Source organism: Polyodon spathula, chromosome 15 (genome assembly GCF_017654505.1).
Source record: "Polyodon spathula isolate WHYD16114869_AA chromosome 15, ASM1765450v1, whole genome shotgun sequence".
Classification (NCBI taxonomy): Eukaryota; Metazoa; Chordata; class Actinopteri; order Acipenseriformes; family Polyodontidae; genus Polyodon; species Polyodon spathula.
In genome coordinates, this window is record NC_054548.1 from 33353216 (window position 1) to 33374353 (window position 21138).

At 39.6% G+C, this 21138-nt stretch overlaps 1 protein-coding gene across 6 annotated transcripts in view; it reads left to right on the forward strand.

Moving 5' to 3' along the window:
* The window catches only part of LOC121327863 (tripartite motif-containing protein 3-like), a 91353-nt gene that overhangs the window by 52273 nt on the left and 17942 nt on the right, over positions 1–21138 (forward strand). For 3 of the 6 annotated variants that reach the window (XM_041272144.1, XM_041272143.1, XM_041272146.1), the window contains exons 2-4: positions 11906–12084; positions 20100–20340; positions 20948–21099. In XM_041272144.1, the coding sequence (XP_041128078.1) occupies positions 11942–12084; positions 20100–20340; positions 20948–21099 (536 nt within the window). In that variant the 5' untranslated portion in view covers positions 11906–11941. Of the gene's footprint in view, positions 1–10479; positions 10816–11905; positions 12085–19033; positions 19568–20099; positions 20341–20947; positions 21100–21138 lie in introns of those variants that run through there. The other 3 variants (XM_041272145.1, XM_041272147.1, XM_041272148.1) reach the window with 3 other exon arrangements.

The following is a 21138-nucleotide window of genomic DNA, read 5'->3' on the forward strand; positions in this document are numbered from 1 at the left end:
TGGGCAGACACATGGCAAATGACATTTAATAGAGAAAAGTGTAAGGTACTGCACGCAGGAAATAAAAATGTACATTATAAATATCATATGGGAGATATTGAAATTGGAGAAGGAATCTATGAAAAAGACCTAGGAGTTTTTGTTGACTCAGAAATGTCTTCATCTAGGCAATGTGGGGAAGCTATAAAAAAGGCTAACAAGATACTCGGATACATTGTGAAAAGTGTTGAACTTAAATCAAGGGAAGTAATGTTAAAACTGTACAATGCACTTGTAAGACCTCATCTTGAATATTGTGTGCAGTTCTGGTCACCTCGCTATAAAAAAGATATTGCTGCTCTAGAAAGAGTGCAAAGAAGAGCGACCAGAATTATTCCGGGCTTAAAAGGCATGTCATATGCAGACAGGCTAAAAGAATTGAATCTGTTCAGTCTTGAACAAAGAAGACTACGTGGCGACCTAATTCAAGCATTCAAAATTCTAAAAGGTATTGACAGTGTGGACGCAAGGGACTTTTTCAGCCTGAAAAAAGAAACAAGGACCAGGGGTCACAAATGGAGTTTAGAAAAAGGGGCATTCAGAACAGAAAATAGGAGACACTTTTTTACACAGAGAATTGTGAGGGTCTGGAATCAACTCCCCAGTAATGTTGTTGAAGCTGACACCCTGGGATCCTTCAAGAAGCTGCTTGTTGAGATTTTGGGATCAATAAGCTACTAACAACCAAACGAGCAAGATGGGCCGAATGGCCTCCTCTCGTTTGTAAACTTTCTTAAGTTGTACCTGCTTCCTTATGGTCACGGGCACATTCTGGGATTTTTGTGTGTAGGCATTTTTTTTTACATGTCGCCACAATTTCCAATTCTGTTTTAAATCCTCTGTTTCGTAACTGTAACACAGCTTTTAAATCCTGCAAGTGGAGTCTCCAATAAAAATGTAGGAATGTGCTGTCTCTTATGGGAAAACTCAAATAGGAACATTTTAAAAAAATCCCATGGGATTCCCATGGTGAATTAGGACCCATGAAAATGCCATGATTTTAAATTTCAGTTACCCAATGGGATTTTAATGGGGTTCTCATGGGTTTTTAATTGGATTTCCAGGAGATTAGGGTTCTCATGAGATTTCAATGGGGTTACCAAGGGTTTCTCATGGGATTTCAATGCTGTTTCTGTGGGGTATGTTTTGGGTCTAAGGAGGTTCGTGAGGGTTTCTTCTACATAAAACAAAACAAACAAAAAAAAACAACTTTAGAAACACCTATTTATACAGTTCAGTTTGTATGTCTTTCAGTTTAATTATATTTAACTTCAAAATGAACATCTATTTAATATTTTATTTTGACAAAAAAGCAAGTAAACAATAAAAAAATGTATTTTGAATTACTATGAGTTATTAGTTTATATAGTTTATTTAACAAAAAAAACAAAAAAAAAAAACTCAATTTACAAAAGTGCTGGGCTCTAGTGTTGCAGTGAATGGCCATGTCTTTTAGTTTGTATGCCACTGTGGTCTTTATGGCAGTTTTCTCCACTTAGTAGGTGTAAAATAGAAAATAGTCATTTGAATTTTTAAATGATTCACTCATCAATAATTGCAAAAACTCTATTTTTGCACAAAGGGAGTTTATATAGCAATAGCATTTTCTTTAGTTTTTGACTTCTGCCCAGTCACTGAAGTAGCCATTTCCTCCTTTGAAAAGAGAACTTCCACCATGTTTCTTGTCATTTTCCTGTAATTGGAAAGGTTAACCATGGCAAACTTCTCTTTTGGAATAGACATCCCAAATCCTAGATCAATCTGAAAAAAAAAAAAAAAAAAAAAACACATTTGACTTAATAAATAAAAATAAATAAATCTAGAAACAGAAACTTGAACCATTACAGAAGTGAATTCTGACTGTCAAAGTAATGACACATCTTTAAGCTTAAGATTTACAGTTCTAGCCACTAGCCTCAAAACAGTTAAACTGATGGCACCACCTACAATACACTTGTATAATGGCTATGGCAGCAGGTTCAGTATAACATTTCAAATGAAACTTTGGCATGATTAAATAAAACATTATTATTTTCCACTCTTAAAGAATGAAAGTGTACTCTGAAAATGGAACTATTAAAACAAAAACAAAGAAAAGCTAAATAAATTTAATGTAAATCAACTGTTTGTGTGTGTGTATAATGTTAGTGGGTGTGAATGTTTACTCATACAAAACAAAATTGCTGTATCTGTCATGTATATAAAGAATTATTTAAAATAAAGTTTAACAAGTATTCAAGTTAATTATTATTTAATATTAATGGTGAAACACATTAAGTGAACTTGCCTCATTCCTCTTATTAGACCCAGCTTCAGAAGGAGTCATATTTGTCAATAATTGGGATGCATTTACACAGTATTAATCTAGGGATTCAACGGTTTAAATCGTGCTGTAATCTCACACATGTTGGGTACACATTAAAGTCATCTGATATCTAGTTGTAGCCATTTGCCTATTGCCACCTAACAGCTTATAACATTATACTAAACCTCTACAGACAAACGTTTCTGTAGCTCAATCACAATTGTTCTTTGACTTTTATTCTCATTCTGCAGAATTTCATTGCTTGCCTTTAGTTCCAAAATATCCCTTTCCCTAGTTTGAATTGTTTTGTTGATAATCATGTTAACATCAGTTGATTTATGTTTTACTGGTTCTTTTATCTGTAAAAAAATAATAAAAGTATTTAAAATTGAGGTTTAATTTAGGCAAAACAAAGATTCAAAGAACTTTCTTTGATCCAGTTGTGTATTGTTTTTAAAACATTATGATGCATGCTAAATGCTAATTTAATATTCCCTTTAGAAGAAAATGGCAATTAAGAAAATTATACACTTTCGCTGAAATGATACACTATTTTACACTGTGTTTGAGATTTGAATTTGTAAACTGACTGGTTCGTTTAAACCAGTGGTGCACAACTCAGGCCATAGAGAGCCGGTGTCCCTCCTGGTTTTTGTCAATTAAGCGTCTAATAAGGTCCAATAAATTACTTTAGGGTGCAGTTGGAATAAAAACCTGTAGGGACACTGACCCTCCAAGACCAAGTTGTCCACCACTGCTTTAAACATACTGGGATGTTTGAGAAGCCTTGTGGAAGGATGTGGGTAATCACTATCTTGGGAGACAGAAGTGTATTTGCAAACATCACAGGTGTCCAGTTTTATTGGTTTCGTTTTGTATTTCTTATTTTAGTCCGCAGATGGCGCTGTTGTCCATGGCTTGAGTACCCACGACGGTAAACAAGTCCAGCGTTTACCAATACAGGTACACAGTCCAATGCAGGTGCACTCGCAGGTGCTCTGTAAATAATAATCACAAAAGACAAAAGGCAAAAGAAAAAAGGGAAAATAAAACAGTAATAAAACTCCAAAACAAAGGTGCTGGACTATGCAGCGTGTACCCTGACCGTTGCTACCTGCAGGATCTCCATCCTACGCTCATGCGTTCCTTCACTACTCTGTACAATAAATCAGGGTCTGCCCAAGTTTTTCACTACTGCAAAAAATAATCTTTTCTTTCTTTTTCTTGTTATGTTGTTGTTTTCTCCAGCCTCGCTTGGTCAATCCGTAACACTTCCGCTAGCTCGTATTTGTCTTTATCGGGCCAGCAATCCCCCTAGGTCTGCCTCTCAGAGAGAGGGAAAGCCACACACCCTTTTCCCACCTCTCTGTGTCACTACCATGCCTGACAGGCGGATCTATGAGACTGCAGTACCATGCATGCACCAGTCAGTACAGGTCTCCCTTGTTACAAGCTTTTTGAACTGCTGAAAAACAAACTGGTATACAATAGCTAACTAGTTAAGCCAAATAAATACTTGCTCTTTTAACCTCCATACTATTGAAAGAGCTGCAGGTGCCATCATTGGACAGAACGGATAACACTTCCCTACATTCCTGAACACTGGCAAGATGCTGTGATTTCTGAGAAACAAAAAAAACAAACAAACAAACCTTATTACCGATAGTAACCCCGGTAATGAAAGTTATTATTTCTAATGTGCCCCTGTTTTTAAAAAATGAACCATTAGAAAAGAATTTCTCTCGTTATGGTAAACTTGTGTCCCCAATTAAGGGAATCCCGCTAGGTTGCAAAAATAACAGCGTTAGGCAAGTCATGTCATTTAGATGGCAGGTGTTTGTGTTATTAAATGATCCAAATCAAGTCATAAATGTAGCCTGAAATTTTAATATAGAAGGGTCGAATTGTGTGGCGTTCGTCAGTTCTGAGACGATGAGATGTTTTTACTGCGGAGAACAGAGACACCAAAGGAAAGCCTGCCTGAGAAGGGAGACTAGAGCAGAGACAGGGCAGGAACAGGGCAATGCTGTCGGGGAAGAAGTTGGGGGTGGTGGAGATGAGCGGGAGGAAGAGTTGGCTCCTGCATCGCAGCCGCAGAACGATCCCGTGCTGACCGAGGAGGAGGTGATCCAGTTGCCGAAGGAAACAGGAGCAGAACCACCAACACCAAGGCCTCGTACAAAGAGACCCATCCGTAGTCTTTCACTGATGGGTTCGGAGGAAAATACAGCTACTACTGAGAATGGTGAAGAATCATTCAACGTAGTAGTTAAAAAGAAAAGATTTAAACAGAAGGCTGCAGAGCTGCCGGATGGCAGAGCGCAGCTAGTGCAGAGCTCTGAACTCGTGCAGACAGGGAGACTGCGAACTCCAGAAGTGGCGTCAGTCCCTCCCAATGTGGAGGAAGAAAACACAGCGGAGGGTGAGCTGGGCGCGGTGCAAGACTCTCGCTGGCTGAATCTCAGCCGTCTGAAATAGTGACGGCTGTGGCAGAGACCGGTGTTGAGGATTCGGAGGGAGCTGCAGAGGAGTGGATTCTTGGGGGCGAGCAAGAGGACAGCGCAGAAGAGATGGAGGGGGAGCTCTCTGACTCCTCACTTATCTCAGACATCCCTGATAGCCAACCCGTCAGCAAGAAAAAATTATATACGCTTGAGCAGGTAAATGATTTTATGAAAGAAAGAAAAGGGAAAAGTGGAATAAAAACAGAGTTTTTTCCCTGATTTAATATTTCTCCACTCCACTCATGTTATCACAAGGAAAGCAACATTAGAAGAATTTGATCAGCCAAAACGTTATGATTAAAAAAAAAAAAATGTTCTGAAAATTAAGGATTTTAACAGTGGTTCAAAATCTCATGTTTAAAAATGGCTCTGTTTTATGCAAATTCTTTTATTACTTGTTTTAGTCTGTTAATTTTTTAAGCCATGATGGAAAAGTGGGTTTGTTTCTTTTAATCTAAATGGCTGTAGACAGACTTTTAAGAGGGCACAACTAGTAGAGTTTTTAGAGCAGAAGCAGGCGGGTGGTGTTTTTGCAGGAAATGCACTCTGATCAGGAGAATGAGGAGGAATGGCGAGCGGAGTGGAAGGGGTTGTGCGTGATGAGTCACGGCGCTAGTACTAGTCAAGGGGTAGCCATGCTTTTTAAACCCAGCCTAGGGACAGTTTTACTAGATATGGAAGAAATAGAGAAGGGGAGGATTTTAAAAGTAAGAACTAGGCTGGGCAGTACAGTGTATGTTTTTATTAATATTTATGCCCCCAATAGGGGGGGGGGGGGGGGGGGGGGGATTTTATTTTTTTAAGAAATTAAAGCAAGCTCTTTTTAATATTAATAATAATGATGTGGTGGTATTAGAAGGAGATTTTAATTGTACTGTTAATTTTAATATTGATAGAAATAATGATGAACCACATCCTTAGTCCTCCAGAGAGTTGGCTGCAATGTTAGAGTCCAGTGACCTGGTTGACATTTGGAGATACCAGTTCAAGACAATACACCTAGTCTCAATATCACACAAACTGTATATACAGAGCGAGACTAGACCGATTTTATACTTCTAAAAATGATTTAAATTCATCAAAGCGAGAATCATCCCCAGTAGTCTCTCCGACCACCACTGTATTAATTACAGTAATAATTCAATCAGAACCCCACAGAACATCTTACTGGCATTTCAATATAAAATTACTACAAGATGTAAAATTCAGACAATTCAAACTTTTTTGGATAATTTGGAAAAAAGAAAAAGACATAATATATAGATTTAAGACAGTGGTGGGACATTGGCAAAATACAAATAAAAAGTTTTTGGTCAACAACATACTATAAATGCAACCAGGTCACTGAATTAAAAACAGTTATTGGAACTGTGGTACATATGGATAAAACATATTGTATACCGGGTTCCTCTATTTATGATAACTTGTTTTTTTTTTGAGATTTTTTTATCTGTAAGTGATATTTGTGATTTTAATGTAGGAATGGTCTCTGGATCAAGAGAAGGCTTTCGATAGAGTCGACCACACCTACCTCTTTAAAACACTGGAGGCCTTTGGGTTTTATCACTTACATTCAGCTTTTACATTCCAACATTTTTTGTATTTTAAAGATCAACAATGGGCTGAGTCAGCCCTTCCCAGTGTGCAGGGGTATAAGGCAGGGCTGCGCCCTGTCTGGTATGCTATATTCGCTGGTTATAGAGCCCCTGCTGCACCTGCTGAGGGTCAGGTTAGCTGGATGGACAGTGCCCCCCTCGCCCTCTGCACTCTCCTCTGCCACAGTGAAGGTGTCTGCGTATGCAGACAATTTGATGTGTTTGTAAGTGGGGATGCTGATGTCCAAGCACTGCAGCAGACTCTAAATGAGTTCCAGAAAGCATTGTCTGCCAGAGTAAACTGGGCAAAATGTGACACCTTACTGTCAGGCAGCTGGGATGAAGGCATCCCTCCTGTCCTGCCTGAGGGGCTGGAATGGAACAGAACAGGCATTAAAGTGCTGGGGGTGCACCTTGGAACAGAGAACTACATGAAGAATTGTGAGTCTGTTGGACAGGGTGAGGGGGCGGCTGCAGAGGTGGAAGGGACTGCTGCCCCAACTGTCCTTCAAGGGCCGGGTGCTTGTTATTAATAATCTGGTGGCCTCTAGCATGTGGCACAAGCTGGTGTGCCTGGACCCACCCCGGGGCCTGGTGGAGGAGATCCAGAGTGTGCTGCTGGAGTTCTTTTGGAGCGGGAGACACAGTTTAAGGCAGCAGTCCTGTACCTCCCTAGTGATGAGGGGGGACAGGGGCTGGTCAGCATTTTCAGCAGGGTAGCAGCCTTCAGACTGCAGGTGGTTCAGAGACTCCTGTACACTGAGGAGGCTCATTGGAAGAGGCTGGCCTGTTTCCTTCTCAATACATTTGGGGTGCTGGGGTTATGAAAACACTTATTTAATTGAGAACACCAGTTTTTTGTAAAGCAGGATTTCCTCCTTTTTATCAAAGTATTTTAAATGCCTGGCAGCTGGTGAGGGTGGAAAGGGATGTGGAGTCCTTGACAGGGCAGGACCTGTTTGAGGAGCCCCTATTTTTTAATCCACTCTTTCCAGTTAAGTTCCTCCAGTCGATGATGCTTTGTGCCAGTTTTTTAAAAGCAGGTGTAACCAGGATGGTTCACCTGTTAAACCTTGAGCTCTTCTGCTGGCTAACTGCCTCCCAGCTAACTGCACAGCTAGTCTGGCACTCAGAGAGGCTTGCAGAAAGACTAATGGGTGAGTTGAGGGGCTGCCTCTCTCCGCGGCTCAAGGCAGTCCTGAGGGAGGAGCTGTCCAGAGGCACAGAGCAGAGACAGCTTTCCTTATTTCCAGGGATGATTGTGTCACCAGCAGTAGGTGAGGAAGGCGGGGGGGGGGGGGCGGTGGAGAGAATGGAGGGACTTTGCTTAAATTGCAGCAGTGTGGAGGAAATTGTCTTTCACACAATGAATAGTAAAAATATATGCAAACTGTGTGTTAAAGCCATGGAGTATAGTAGGCTAAGGGGTCTGGTAGACTCCAAGTGGAGAGCTCACTTATCTATAGAGGAGAGGCACAGGCCGGTGTGGAGGGTGCTGTGCAAGCCGCCCCTCGCCAAGAGAGTGGGGGACCTGCAGTGGAAGATTCTACATTGCATTGTGTCTACAGGCAGGTTTCTCCATAGAGTGGACCCCAGCATCAGTGAGCAGTGCGCTTTTTGCTCAGCAGAGGAAACTCTCTTTCATGCCTACAGTGAGTGTGAGAGGCTGCGGCCACTTTTTAATTTACTGCAGGGAATCCTGAATAATTTAGGGGTTGATTTTAGTAAGCTTTTTACTTTTGGGGTTCTGTACAGTTTTAAAATGAAAAACAGGTGTGTTCCTTATTAATTTTTTAATTGGACAGGCAAAATTGGCTATTTTAAAAGACAAGGAAAAATCAACTCTCTGGTTCTGGACTGCCCAGTTTAGTGGTTCAGTTCAGGGTGCTCATGGTCAGCCAGGTCAGAGTAGCGTTTGAGTATTTTAAACTGGTCAGTAACCTGGAGGACTACCAGGAGAGGTGGTGTGTGGGAGACACCTTGTGTGCTGTGAGTGAGGAGGGGGAGCTCCAGTTTTTCTTCTAATTTAAAATTGTATTTTCATTGTTTTACTGTGTTTTTATTTTGGCTTTAATTTGTTTTTAACAGAAAGAAAACACTGTTTATCGATTTTTTATTATCCTTTTATTTTATTTAAAATCTGATTTTAAGGAGAACATGATGTAGTTTATGATTTTTGAATTCTGCTGAGGCAGTAGGAATCTTAATTTGTTGTGTTTTACCTTTATTGAATTTTAATGGATTTTATTTGAAATCTCTCTCTCTCTCAAAATTACTGGTTGAAATCACAGTCACAGTACAAATATAAACCCTTTCTCAAAAATAGGCAGTGCAAACACAATGTTCTCTAATAACATAGTGTGCAAATTAAGCAGGTTATACCCGAATCAGTCAGTTACCTTTTTTTTTTTTTGGAGCCTCTCGTCCCTGTTCCCTGTCTATTACTTCTTCTTCCTCTGAAGCAAGCACAATTCCTTTTCTTTTTTCTCTTTGTCCCTGTCCTTTAGAGGATGCCTCGCGTTTAAGTGCACTGTGAAAAGAAAAGTCCAGGTCTTTTTTTTCAGTGCTTTTTTTTATCTGCATAAAAACATCGATACTGCTGTTATCGTGTGATACATAAACAGTTCAACTCTATAAACTACAGTTTACATATTGTCTGCTATTTTTTTTTTGTAGATTCTCTTTAAACAACATATTTTAATGATAACAGTATGCATTATAGAAAATATTAATAAAGATAAACGAACAGTCTGTCGCCAAAACCTTTCCATCATATGACTTCGAGCCTTGTGTGGGTTATTTCCTATGATCCTGAACCCACTTAACTTTCCCCAAAAGATCAGGATCTTTTAACATCAGTGAGTTTGACACGGCTGGAGCAGGTACAACCGATACCTCATCTGAATTAACCCAGTGCACAAGGGCATACATTGTTCCTGTAACAGAAAAGCCACAATTTGTTGCCATGTTTACACGTTTTTGATACTTATCACCTTGAATAAGTAATCTTTTACAAAAATAACACACCTCTCCCACGTAAGCCATTTAAAATGTTTTAAGTAGACAGAAAATAAATGTACTTACTTGGCATTCACATAGACGTGGATTTGGGTGGGCTTGTGTGCAAACTGGGTGGGCCATGGGCCATGGCCCACTCGTGGCTACACCACTATACACAGATATATTTGACATTCTAATTCATCCGTCTTTTGAAAAAAGAAAAAACGCATCAGCGCAGGAGTGAAATCACAAGGGATACAGAATTCCATGGGGTACCAAAATCAGCGTCTCACCGGTAATTCGGGGGGTCATGTTCTGCCTTGTAGTTACCTGCTTTTCTAAGTTTTCCTGACTGACATGAATACATTACTGCTGGTTTTAAACTCGCTGTCAGCGGAGATGTTAAAATGTCTACTGTTAAAATATGTGTTTAGTCCAGTTCAGCGTTATAAAACTGGAGACTGAATACTGGTCCTTACTTAGTTTAACTTCTTGCACTGGCATAAAATTCCCTTATTATTTACACCTATATTCATAAAATGAATATCCATATGTTTTTCTTTAAGTACATTAACCAGCCCATGCGGTAGTTTTTTTTTTTTTTTTTTTTTTTTTTTTTTCAATCTTTGTTTTCTTCTATTTCATTTAGCTGCTCTTCATCAACTGTTGTGTCTGTTCTTGCTGGTGCACTTATTTTATTTGTTATTATTTTTTTTCAGATGGACTGCTGACTTCACTCAGAAAGTTGTTGTTGTACCAGTTATGTGGATTTTCATCCCCAAATACATTAAAGGAAATAAGTGAAATGCCACTCATTTTTGGCTGTGGTTTTGTAACTAAGAACAAATAAAGAGCTAGCTGCCCTAAAGAGAGAGAGAGAGAGAGAGAGAGAGAGAGAGAGAGAGAGAGAGAGAGAGAGAGAGAGAGAGAGAGAGAGAGAGAGAGAGAGAGAGTGTGAGCATTATAATACAATATTCTTCAATAAAACAAAAATATTGTCTAAAATGCAAGAAAAAATGATATTTTAACATAAACCCTCGATTCAACATTCCTATAGTAACAACAAGGCTCCATTATAAACTCCTATCTGCTATTAACTATAGCTATAAGTTACGTTATCTGAGTACGGGTTTTAATTGGAGGGGTCCACAGTTTTTTTCATTAAAGAGACGCCTCCGTTACAAACTCCTATCTGCTATAACCACACACAGTACAGTACTAGCAATGGCAGATGACGTAGTCTGATCCCTGGTTTTAATTGGAGGAGCAACTCAAATCGTCCTGCCCCCTGATGAAGCACGTCTTGAGTATGCAGTATTATGAGTAAAGTTAAAGGACATTTAACCAGAAAAAGGAGAAATTCCTTGTAACGGTAGGAAATAATAATAATCAAAAAAAAAAAAAAAAAAAACATCTTGGTCGGTAGACAAAAAAGAAACTACGTCGCTGCTCGATGGGGTGGAAAATCCCTTGACTGTTTAGTCCCATTAAACCAAAGTTAAATTCGAAGCATTGTTGACATGCGTGGATTATGGTAGTTGTAGTTGTCTTCTGCATTTCTGCTTATTGGAATCACTTTTCAGTGTGTAGCAGATAAACTACTATTCCCAGAAGACACAGCGCTCCCGTATGCCCTTTCTCCTGCCATAATAACTTTGTTTATAAAATGTATGCAAAGTATGTTAGTGACATGTTGAAATCTAAATGCTATATCAGTGTTTTATACAGTGCATTTTTAAACATGCCGTCAGTGTGTAACATTTAAGTTTGTTAGAATAAACTATAATGGGCTACTGTTTTCTTTTCTCTGTTGGCTAGTGGAGAAAATGCGTTTAACAGCTGAATTGCGGTAAAGCCTGTTTAGATTGCACTTGCAGAGCTCTTGATCTACCCCTCCTACTACACAATGGACTTGCCTGACCTAAGCACCACGTGACTGGATCATCAGCTGATGCACTATCCTTGCACTGTTGCACTGCTAACATTTCATTGAAGATATAACTTGCTGTAATCCTAACTTGTTGCATCCTAGTTCATATTCCATTTATGTAATATTATTTGCACTTACTTGAACTAGGAGTGAGTGTGACACCCTTGCTGAACGATATTGTATTTAAATATTAATCTTGCATTGTAACCCTGTATAGTACTGCCCTGTAACGCCTGTAAGTCATCTTAGATAAAGGCGTCTGCCAAAATAATAATAATAATAATAATAATAATAATAATAATACGATTCTACTGTTCTGGGGGCTTAATGGGAGCCCCAAGCCCTCTGCCTTTTTTTTTCCTACCCATTTTTTTTGTCCTTCAGTCACCACTGATTAACAGTACTGTTAAAGATATGTTCAGTCTTTGAATAATGATAGTGGAAATCCAACATGGTGTCTGAATGTATTTCCAATGCAAGGACATAATTTGCTGTAAACTAAAGCAAGCTTTATTTTTCTGCCCCTCTTCAGGTTAATTGGTGCCAGTGAGTGTGGCGCCCTTGTTGAATGTTGCTCACCATGGCAAAGCGAGAGTCCTGCAGCAGCCCTGTGGTCCGGCAGATTGACAAGCAGTTCCTAGTGTGCAGTATTTGTCTAGACCACTACCACAACCCAAAAGTATTGCCCTGCCTGCACACCTTCTGTGAAAAGTGAGTCTTGTACAGCTTTTCATGAAGAAGAACCCTCTTTACAACCTTGTGCTGTATATCACCCTATAGAAACACAGGCTGGGGGTGGGTGGCATTATTGAGGTATAAGAAGGCAGCTTATGTAGCCTGCAGCTTTTTCAACTTGTGTGATGTGAAAAGAGACCTCACATCACACAAACTCTGCTCTAGTCTAACAGGTTTTCTAAAGTAAATTATTGGTTGGCCTGGATGTTCATCAGATACTGACTGTCCTTTCTAAGCATATTGGCCAAATGTACTAAGATTTTGCTCCAGTGCATGTTGCATAGATGACAATACAATGCATTGGCACTTTCTAAAGCGCTTTTCATGGACCTTAAAGCCAGGGTTCCTTATACAGTAACAGTAAACGATGATGAGGATGAGGAAGGTTATTATTTGGCCCACTGCTGGTTTGCAAAAAGACATTTCTGGAAAGCTCTTTCATTTTTATAACAATTGGTATATGACAATATGCCTTTTATAGAAGAGTGGTTATCATTTAATGCTTATGTACATTAGGTACTGTACTTCCAACAGGACTAGGGCATCTGGCTTTAATATTATTTCTATGGGAAAATCGATTTGATTTGAAAATTACCTCAATAAATAAGATATGATTTTTATGTTGAAGGGTCTGTTATAAGAGGTCAAGCTGACAAAATGTGTTTCTCGGAAGACTGCTTATCTCAGGTCAAAGTTCCCATACAACCAGTGTTAAATCCAAAAGCTACTGTATAGACAAGCATGTCATGCTTACAGTATTTTCTATAAAGGGCATATTGTCAAATATCAATTAAAGAAATAATTAGAATTTTCAAGAAATCAAATGTTTCCTTGGTACTGTGGAAGTCTGCATTACTGTCAAATGCCCCCCTTTTACTAAAACGAACTGGTTTAATTAACAGCACTTTGCAGGGTGGCAGGCTACTTGTAATACAGGCCTGGTGTCTATCAGAAGCCAACCTGTGACTGTCACTGATTGGTCTAATAGTGCAAATGGGCATTGTCATTGGCTCAGGCAATTATCTTTCTGTCTGAAGGACAGTGAAAATCTAAAAATGATGGTGCATTGTGAAAAAAATAAATACTGCCCCCATTAGGGATGGGATGGTATAAAATTTGCATGGTATGATAACTGTTAAAAAAAAATACAGTGGTAAGTATAATATCGTGGTGTACAGTACCTCATGCAAGTTATCAAATAAAGGCTCAAAGAAGAAAGACTAGTGTAAATCACTTAAATTCACAAAAATAAAACCAAAAAAACAGACTTCCTTTCATGGAATGATTTCAACATTTGGTATTTAGTATTTTACTATGCCAAATAACTTGGTATGTTTCTTTTTTATAAAGACAATCAATATAAAAAAACAAAAAAAACAACCTAAAGTTTACACTCTCAATGTTATACTACAACAGTACTAAGATCTATCAGACCCCATTCACACTTACTGAGTTGGCCTTGGGTCGTCTCTGGGCCGCCTCAGAATTTCCGCTCACAATTGAGGTTTTAGGGTGCCTAAGCGTTCACATACACGGCTGAAAAAGAAGCATAAATTGCGGCGAAGTGCTTGTCAGGAATGTAAACAGTGACGTAAACACCGCATTCCCGGAAGTCAACATAAGAGATTGAGCTGGGAAATTTGCAAACGTAAATATTGCAATCATATTTTTTGCAATACCGTTGGTACTGTAATTATTGCATAAGATATGATAAAGGCGTGTGTTGATATTGCGTAAATGCAGCAAACAAGCACATGTACATTACATTAGTCACAATAGACTATTATATTAATGGTGACTGAATATACAACGTTGTATGCATTATTTATCAATATTGAGATTTACAATCTTAACTACACTCTGAAGTGTGCGTGTATGTATATATAGAGCAGGTTTGACACATTATCGTCAAAAGTGTCTGTGTATTCAGTGCATTCCCCATTGCTATTAAACGGGCTGGAGATCGCCGTAGGTTCCATAAAATCCAAGGTCCATGGTATGTTTATCTCTGGCCTGCTGCTCAATATTTCTGAGAGTTCTCAGAAAAAACTTGCAGGTTTTTCTCTGAACTCCACTCAAAACAGCGTATCTGATAGCCCCTTGCACCCCAGAGATAACACGGACATAAAGGAGATAGCTGCTTCTGCATCCAGCGCTCAAAGAATATCATGGATATTTGCAGAGCTTTTTGATATGTTACTGTAATAAAATAATGATTGGATCGCATTATTGAGGAGTTTGGTGATAAAAACGAGTGATCAGAAGAGGATTTATCAGTATCTACGTCTATAAAGAGGTAAATGAAAAATACAGCAAAAAAGGGGTGGGGCTTGGATGGAGATAAAGCACTGTCCTTTTGCGATTCAATACCTGTTTTACTCTGAAAAAAAAATTTAAACAGTGAGTGTAAAATTAACAGCGCGTGTGAAAATAGACTGGACCCGACATACCTGACAAGCGCTGAATAAATGGACCGCTAAGGGTTAATTTCTGCATCGTTCCAGCTGCTACCTCTTAAAACCCACAAAACCGCCGGCCCAGCGCCATCTTTTCATTTTTTGAGCGTTCACACGAGATAAGACGGCCCTGGGCCGGCCTAAACCACAGGTGTGAACAGGGTCTTATTTGCTCAAAATTAGGTGGGGCTATAGTTTGTTAAAACATTAAGGTATAAAAATAAATAAATAAATAGAATTAGAATGGGGAAATGATCTTTTTTGGTAAAAAAAAAAAAAAAAAAAAAAAAAAAAAAAAAAAACAAACATGTACCACTGGTTATTATTTAAGAGCAGAGATGAGTCGTTTATTTTTTCAACCGGATAAATAAAATATGTATAGCAAAAAAAAAAGTATTTTAATACTAAAACGTGTTATTGGATTTACATTTACGACATTGCACAAGTACGCTTCCAATGATTACACTATGTAACACAATTTTTGTTCCTGGGTAGTAAGTGTTATTTCCTAATTGCTTATGCCTCAAAAGTATAGAAAACGGCTATTATTCCCCACAAACTCTGCTTTTGTGACCAGGACAGTGATATTTTGAAATTTACCTATTTCCAATGAGAAAACGGGCGAATTTGTGTCTTTTCGTTCACATGGTCAGAAAAAAACAACACATGAATCCAAATTAACATGTATTTATACTAAAGTAATACAAAAATGACTACAAAAGATTTAGAAGTGAGTAGTTTTTCGGGATTTACGATTATACTGTAAATCACTTTCACGAATCAGCCCCCAAATGTAGTCTCCCATCATGTTCTCGTTATACTGTCCTTGGTAGCGGCGTTCAAAGTCCAGTATATCCTGGTGGAAGCGCTCGACTTGCTCCTCCGAGTACGCTCCCGTGTTCTCCTTGAATTTATCAAGATGAGCATGAAGGATATGGACTTTGAGGGACATCCTACAGCCCATTGTGCCGTAGTTCTTCACCACAGTCTCAACCAGCTCCACATAGTTTTCGGCCTTGTGATTGCCCAGGAAGCCCCGAACCACTGCGACAAAGCTGTTCTAAGCCGCTTTCTCCTTACTAGTGAGCTTCTTGGGGAATTCATTGCACTCCAGGATGTTCTTTATCTGTGGTCCGACGAAGACACCGGCTTTGACACAGCTTAGGGAAGAAGTCTTGAAGGTACTTGAAGGCTGCAGACTCCTTATCTAGAGCTCTGACAAATTGTTTCATAAGGCCCAATTTGATGTGCGGTGGTGGCATCAGCACCTTCCAGGGGTCCACCAGTGGCTCCCACTTGATGTTGTTCCTCCCCACAGAAAACTCGGTCCGCTGTGGCCAGTCCCGCTTGTGGTAGTGCGCCTTGGTGTCCCTGCTGTCCAAAGGCAAAGATAGCAGGGAAACTTGGTAAAACCGCCTTGGAGACCCATCAGGAATGCCACCATTGCAGCCTCTTGATGCCATCTCAGAAAAATGCAGATATAAGAACATAAGAACATAAGAAAGTTTACAAACGAGAGGAGGCCATTCGGCCCATCTTGCTCGTTTGGTTGTTAGTAGCTTATTGATCCCAAAATCTCATCAAGCAGCTTCTTGAAGGATCCCAGGGTGTCAGCTTCAACAACATTACTGGGGAGTTGATTCCAGACCCTCACAATTCTCTGTGTAAAAAAGTGTCTCCTATTTTCTGTTCTGAATGCCCCTTTTTCTAAACTCCATTTGTGACCCCTGGTCCTTGTTTCTTTTTTCAGGCTGAAAAAATCCCTTGGGTCGACACTGTCAATACCTTTTAGAATTTTGAATGCTTGAATTAGGTCGCCACGTAGTCTTCTTTGTTCAAGACTGAACAAAGAACTAAACTGAACTGGTGGGCTTAAGGCCCCTGTATTTATACTACTATTTATATTATTGGAAAGTTCTAGAAGTTACTCCAAGTTTACTCAGCACTGAAACTATCTGGAATGTTCTGGAAAATAGGTAAATTTCAAAATATCACTGTCCTGGTCACAAAAGCAAAGTTTGTGGGGAATAATAGCCATTTTCTATACTTTTGAGGCATAAGCAATTAGGAAATAACACTTACTACCCAGGAACCAAAAAAAAATAAAATAATAATAATAATAATTGGTACACGGTGTTATTACACGTGGAGTTTGAAAAACAAACAAACAAAAAAGATGTATTCACTTACCTATGTAAACTGGAATATTGTTACAACTTGTTTAAACAAAACTACGTTGTAGGCTATCCTCCTGCAGTCGCGGGTCTGTGCTAGTTGTATTTGAGACATGGGTCGTGTTCCTATAGCGCAGATTTCCGCAGGTCTGCACAGCGCTGCACAGAATCTCGGAGATGCGCTGTAGACGTCACTCAACACCCACAGAAATCTGCAGATTCTGCTTAGCCCAGCGCAGCTTTGAAATGTTACTGCGGGAGGCTGGCTGCGGCTGTGAACCAAAGGGACAATGCAAAGATCACGAGTGATCTGCTATGCAAATAACCACTAAAACTACTGCTGCCACCTTATTAGCGGAGGCGAACTACATTTTATCATTATACAATGAAGCCGTGAATAGTCTTGTCAACGCTATATTAAATAAATAAATAAATTATTTAAACAAACATAATGTACGAAATCTATGACCATTTATGTATCAATTTTTACATCGCGGCAAGGTTTGGAGAAGGCGTTTCTATAAAAGCTCTGTGACGTCAGAAAGGCAGCAGCCAAGAGCAGCAGGCGCGCATCAAGCTCTGGGCAACAGGAAGCAGCAATTCAAACGTGTATTTTGTGTCGTTGAGTTTCCTTTAAAACCATTATAAAAATATAGTATCAGTTCACAAAAGGATCTTCCTCAGACACTTTGCTAAGGTTGAAAGTAACATCGCTTGATTTAGATGAAGCGTGTTTGCAGTTGAAAAATGTGTTAACCGGTGTATAACCGAATTACGATAATTGTGGTTTGGAATAAAATGAATGGTATTAATACCGTAATGTACCTAAACCGCGGTAAAGCCAAAAACTGGTATACCGACCCATCCCTAGCTCCCATTTAACCGTATTACGACATCACCGCCGGGGCCATTACCGCGCCGGCCATTACAGTGCCAGGTCATAACAGCGCTACGCCATCACCGCGACGGACATTACAGCGGAGACCATTACGGTGCCTGCCCATAACAGCGCTACGACAACATCACACCGAACTACAATTCAATCCCAGAAGACTCTGCGAAGTTCACAAACGGGTCACTTACCAGGAACTCCCCCCACCCCTTATTATGCAGGTTTTACTATGACCTGGCAATGTCAGTAAGACTCGTATTGCGCAATTACAAAGCAGTTGCATTCCAGGTTCTACTACCTGCCCTCCGTCCCATTTCTCAGAGCATCAATTTCTCAAGGAAGGAATAAACAGTGGTTGTTTTTACTGCTATTTTGGCCCCAAAACTTACTGTGGTGTGTTTATTTTGTCCGCCGCTGCCATGATATGTATAAACGTTCGTTTGCACGTTGGGCAGGGCACCTAAAAATGTAATCCTGCAAACTGCTAGAGAATAGATTTATACCGTGTGTCTGCGTATATAGTGGTCGTCCAAAGTTTACAAGCCTAATTTGGGAAGTGTAACAAACTACAATTAAAGTTTAATACATGTATATAGTACATTCCTATAAACACCCCTATTTATTTACGGTAAATATATGTAGATGGTACATTCCTAAAATCCCCCCTATTCTGTTCTCTAATATAACAAAAAAAGTTCAAAAACAAAAAAACGGTCAGTTCAGCTTGTTCGTTACTTACAGTTTTGTTTGTGTTGTGCTCTTGTAGACTTGAATAAGTATATTTTCAAAGAAACAAGAAATCACCATTTAAAGTGTGCAACACAAGCATATATTGGGATACCTTTGACAAACAACTGTGGATATTGGCCAATTGCAATATACGCTGAGCCCTTGAGGGTGGAAGACTCACTCAAATAAAGACATGAATGCACAATTAAATAATAATAATAATAATAATAATAATAATAATAATAATAATAATAATAATAATAATAATAATAAAAGCTTTTGCTCGGAACTCAGATACAGGGGAATGGAGAAGGGCTGCAAATCTCACGTTGTCACTGGAAAAATTGGATCAAGCCTGCGCCTTTAACAATTCAAAAATATTAGCGGATGTAAATATCTCTGATGTATATGTAATGGGTCTTTTAATAGACCCTGTTATTAGAAATAGTTTACAGACCCTGATTAGCAGTAGTACTATAAAATAATAATAATAATAATAATAATAATAATAATAATAATAATAATAATAATAATAGCAACTACTACATGCCCAGCAAGTACATTAAGAAGAATTATCTGACTACAACATTTTAATTTCAAACAAAAGTGAACTCACTCATGATAAAAGCGTCATGCTAGAAAGAAAACGGTGGGTTCAGTAGGGATACGACAGGGCTGATTAGCAAGGACAACAATATAAAGTTAAACTCTTTATTTTAAAAACAAATCTGTACAAAATATACATAAAAAATCACACTGTATCGGTCCACAATCCCGGATGTCCTGTGGAGGAGTGATCATATATTTATATCAACTCACCAACCTCGTAAAAGGACGCAGCTGTCATGTATTGGAATCGGACTATTCATGGTAAACAGCGGTCAGGACAGCTAGTGGCTGTTTATATATAAACACGCTGAATATCATTTTGTAACAAGTGAAAAAACCCAAAAAACTATAGTCAGAAAATCAAGTTGGCCTCCATGTTTGCTCAGTCGACTGTGCTGGGAAACCTGCCAAAGCTGTCGTAGCTACTGCAACGCAGGATTTTTAGGAGTAACGTGAATGCAGCCACTAGCTGTCCTGTCCGCTGTTGACCATGAATACTTCTCCGATTCCAATACATAACAGCTGCGTCCTTTTACGAGGCTGGTGAGTTGACTCTGTGGTGAACCCCGCTCTGACTGCGTCGTATGTCCGAGTTCCTTGTAAGTGACGATTCTGTGAACTTAATAGAGTCCTCTGGGAATTAAATTGTAGTTCGGCGCGATGATGTCGTAGCGCTGGTTTGGGCAGTTGCTGTAATGGAAGTGTAATGGCCGAGACGGTGATGTCGTAGCAGTGTTATGGGCAGTCACTGTAATGGCAGACACGGTAATGGCCCTCGCAGTGATGTCGTAGCGGTGTTACCGGCAATCACTATACTAGCCGGCGCCGGCAATAGTCACTTGGACTCCCTGTTATGTCACCTAACCCAATTTAACAGATCTGCTAGTGAGACTAGCACAGTCAACAAACACATTGATAATCATGAAGTCAGTTGGATGATTTTTGATCTATTTTTTTTTGTAAGCAAAACCCAGTGAAATTTGAACAAAATACTGTGTTAAATTTGGTATGGATTGGAATGTGGTGTTGTAATTTTTTTTTTATCTGACCCCCCCCCCCCCCCCCCCAAAAAAAAAAAAAAAAAACTATTTTTGTTTAAACTCCTGTTACCTTTCACCCAACACTCCCCAGGTGTTTGCAGAACTACATCCCCTCTCAGTCTTTGACACTGTCCTGCCCAGTGTGCCGACAGACCTCCATCCTGCCTGAGAAGGGCGTGGCTGCCTTGCAGAACAACTTCTTCATCACAAACCTAATGGAGGTGTTGCAGCGTGACCCAGAGTGTGCTCAGCCTGAGGCCTGCAGCGTCCTGGAGTCTGTGAGCGCAGCTGCCGCGGGCAAACCACTGTGCTGCCCCAACCACGAGGGCAAGGTACCCTGGGGGTGGGAGAGGGAGGGGGGGTTAAGCACAAGGGAAAGTGAGGGGGATTTCATACTCCTGGGCTAGATACTTTAGATGAGGGTGGGGTCTCTACCACTGGAGCTACAGTAGGTACCTAGTGCTTTTGATATAATACATATATAAAATGGAATTTATCATGGAGACATTTGATTATTTCTAATATAAATAAATGGTATACACTCACCATAATTGAGAAGTAATGATAAGAACATTTTTATCTTACATTTTGCTTAAAGTGTTTGAATAATACCTTCAGTTGCATTACCAGAACTTGTATTTTTGCTCCTAGTTTAGTAAAATTAGGCGGCTTTAACAGAATACTACTGTAATTGGAGTCATATTGTAGTAGTATATTACAGTACTACTGTAATTTCCTTTTTACAACACGGAAAGAAAGAATCTATGTGGGTATTTTGAACAATATAATATGTTTTGCTTTACAAGAAATACATTACAGTGGTCCAATACATTACAGTGGTCTGTTTTATACATACAATTTACTTTGCTTGTTCTGAACATACATGCTGTTGTATTTGCTGGGGAACGTGCAATGTGTGTGCTGTGTCTCCCCCTGCAGGTGATGGAGTTTTACTGCGAGTCCTGTGAAACAGCAATGTGTTTGGAATGCACAGAGGGGGAGCACCTGGAGCATGTGACTGTGCCACTGCGAGACGTGCTGGAGCAGCACAAGACAGCACTGAAGAACCAGCTTGATGCCATACGCAACAGGTGAGCTGCTACAGTTTATCTTCCATGCAGGAGGTGAAA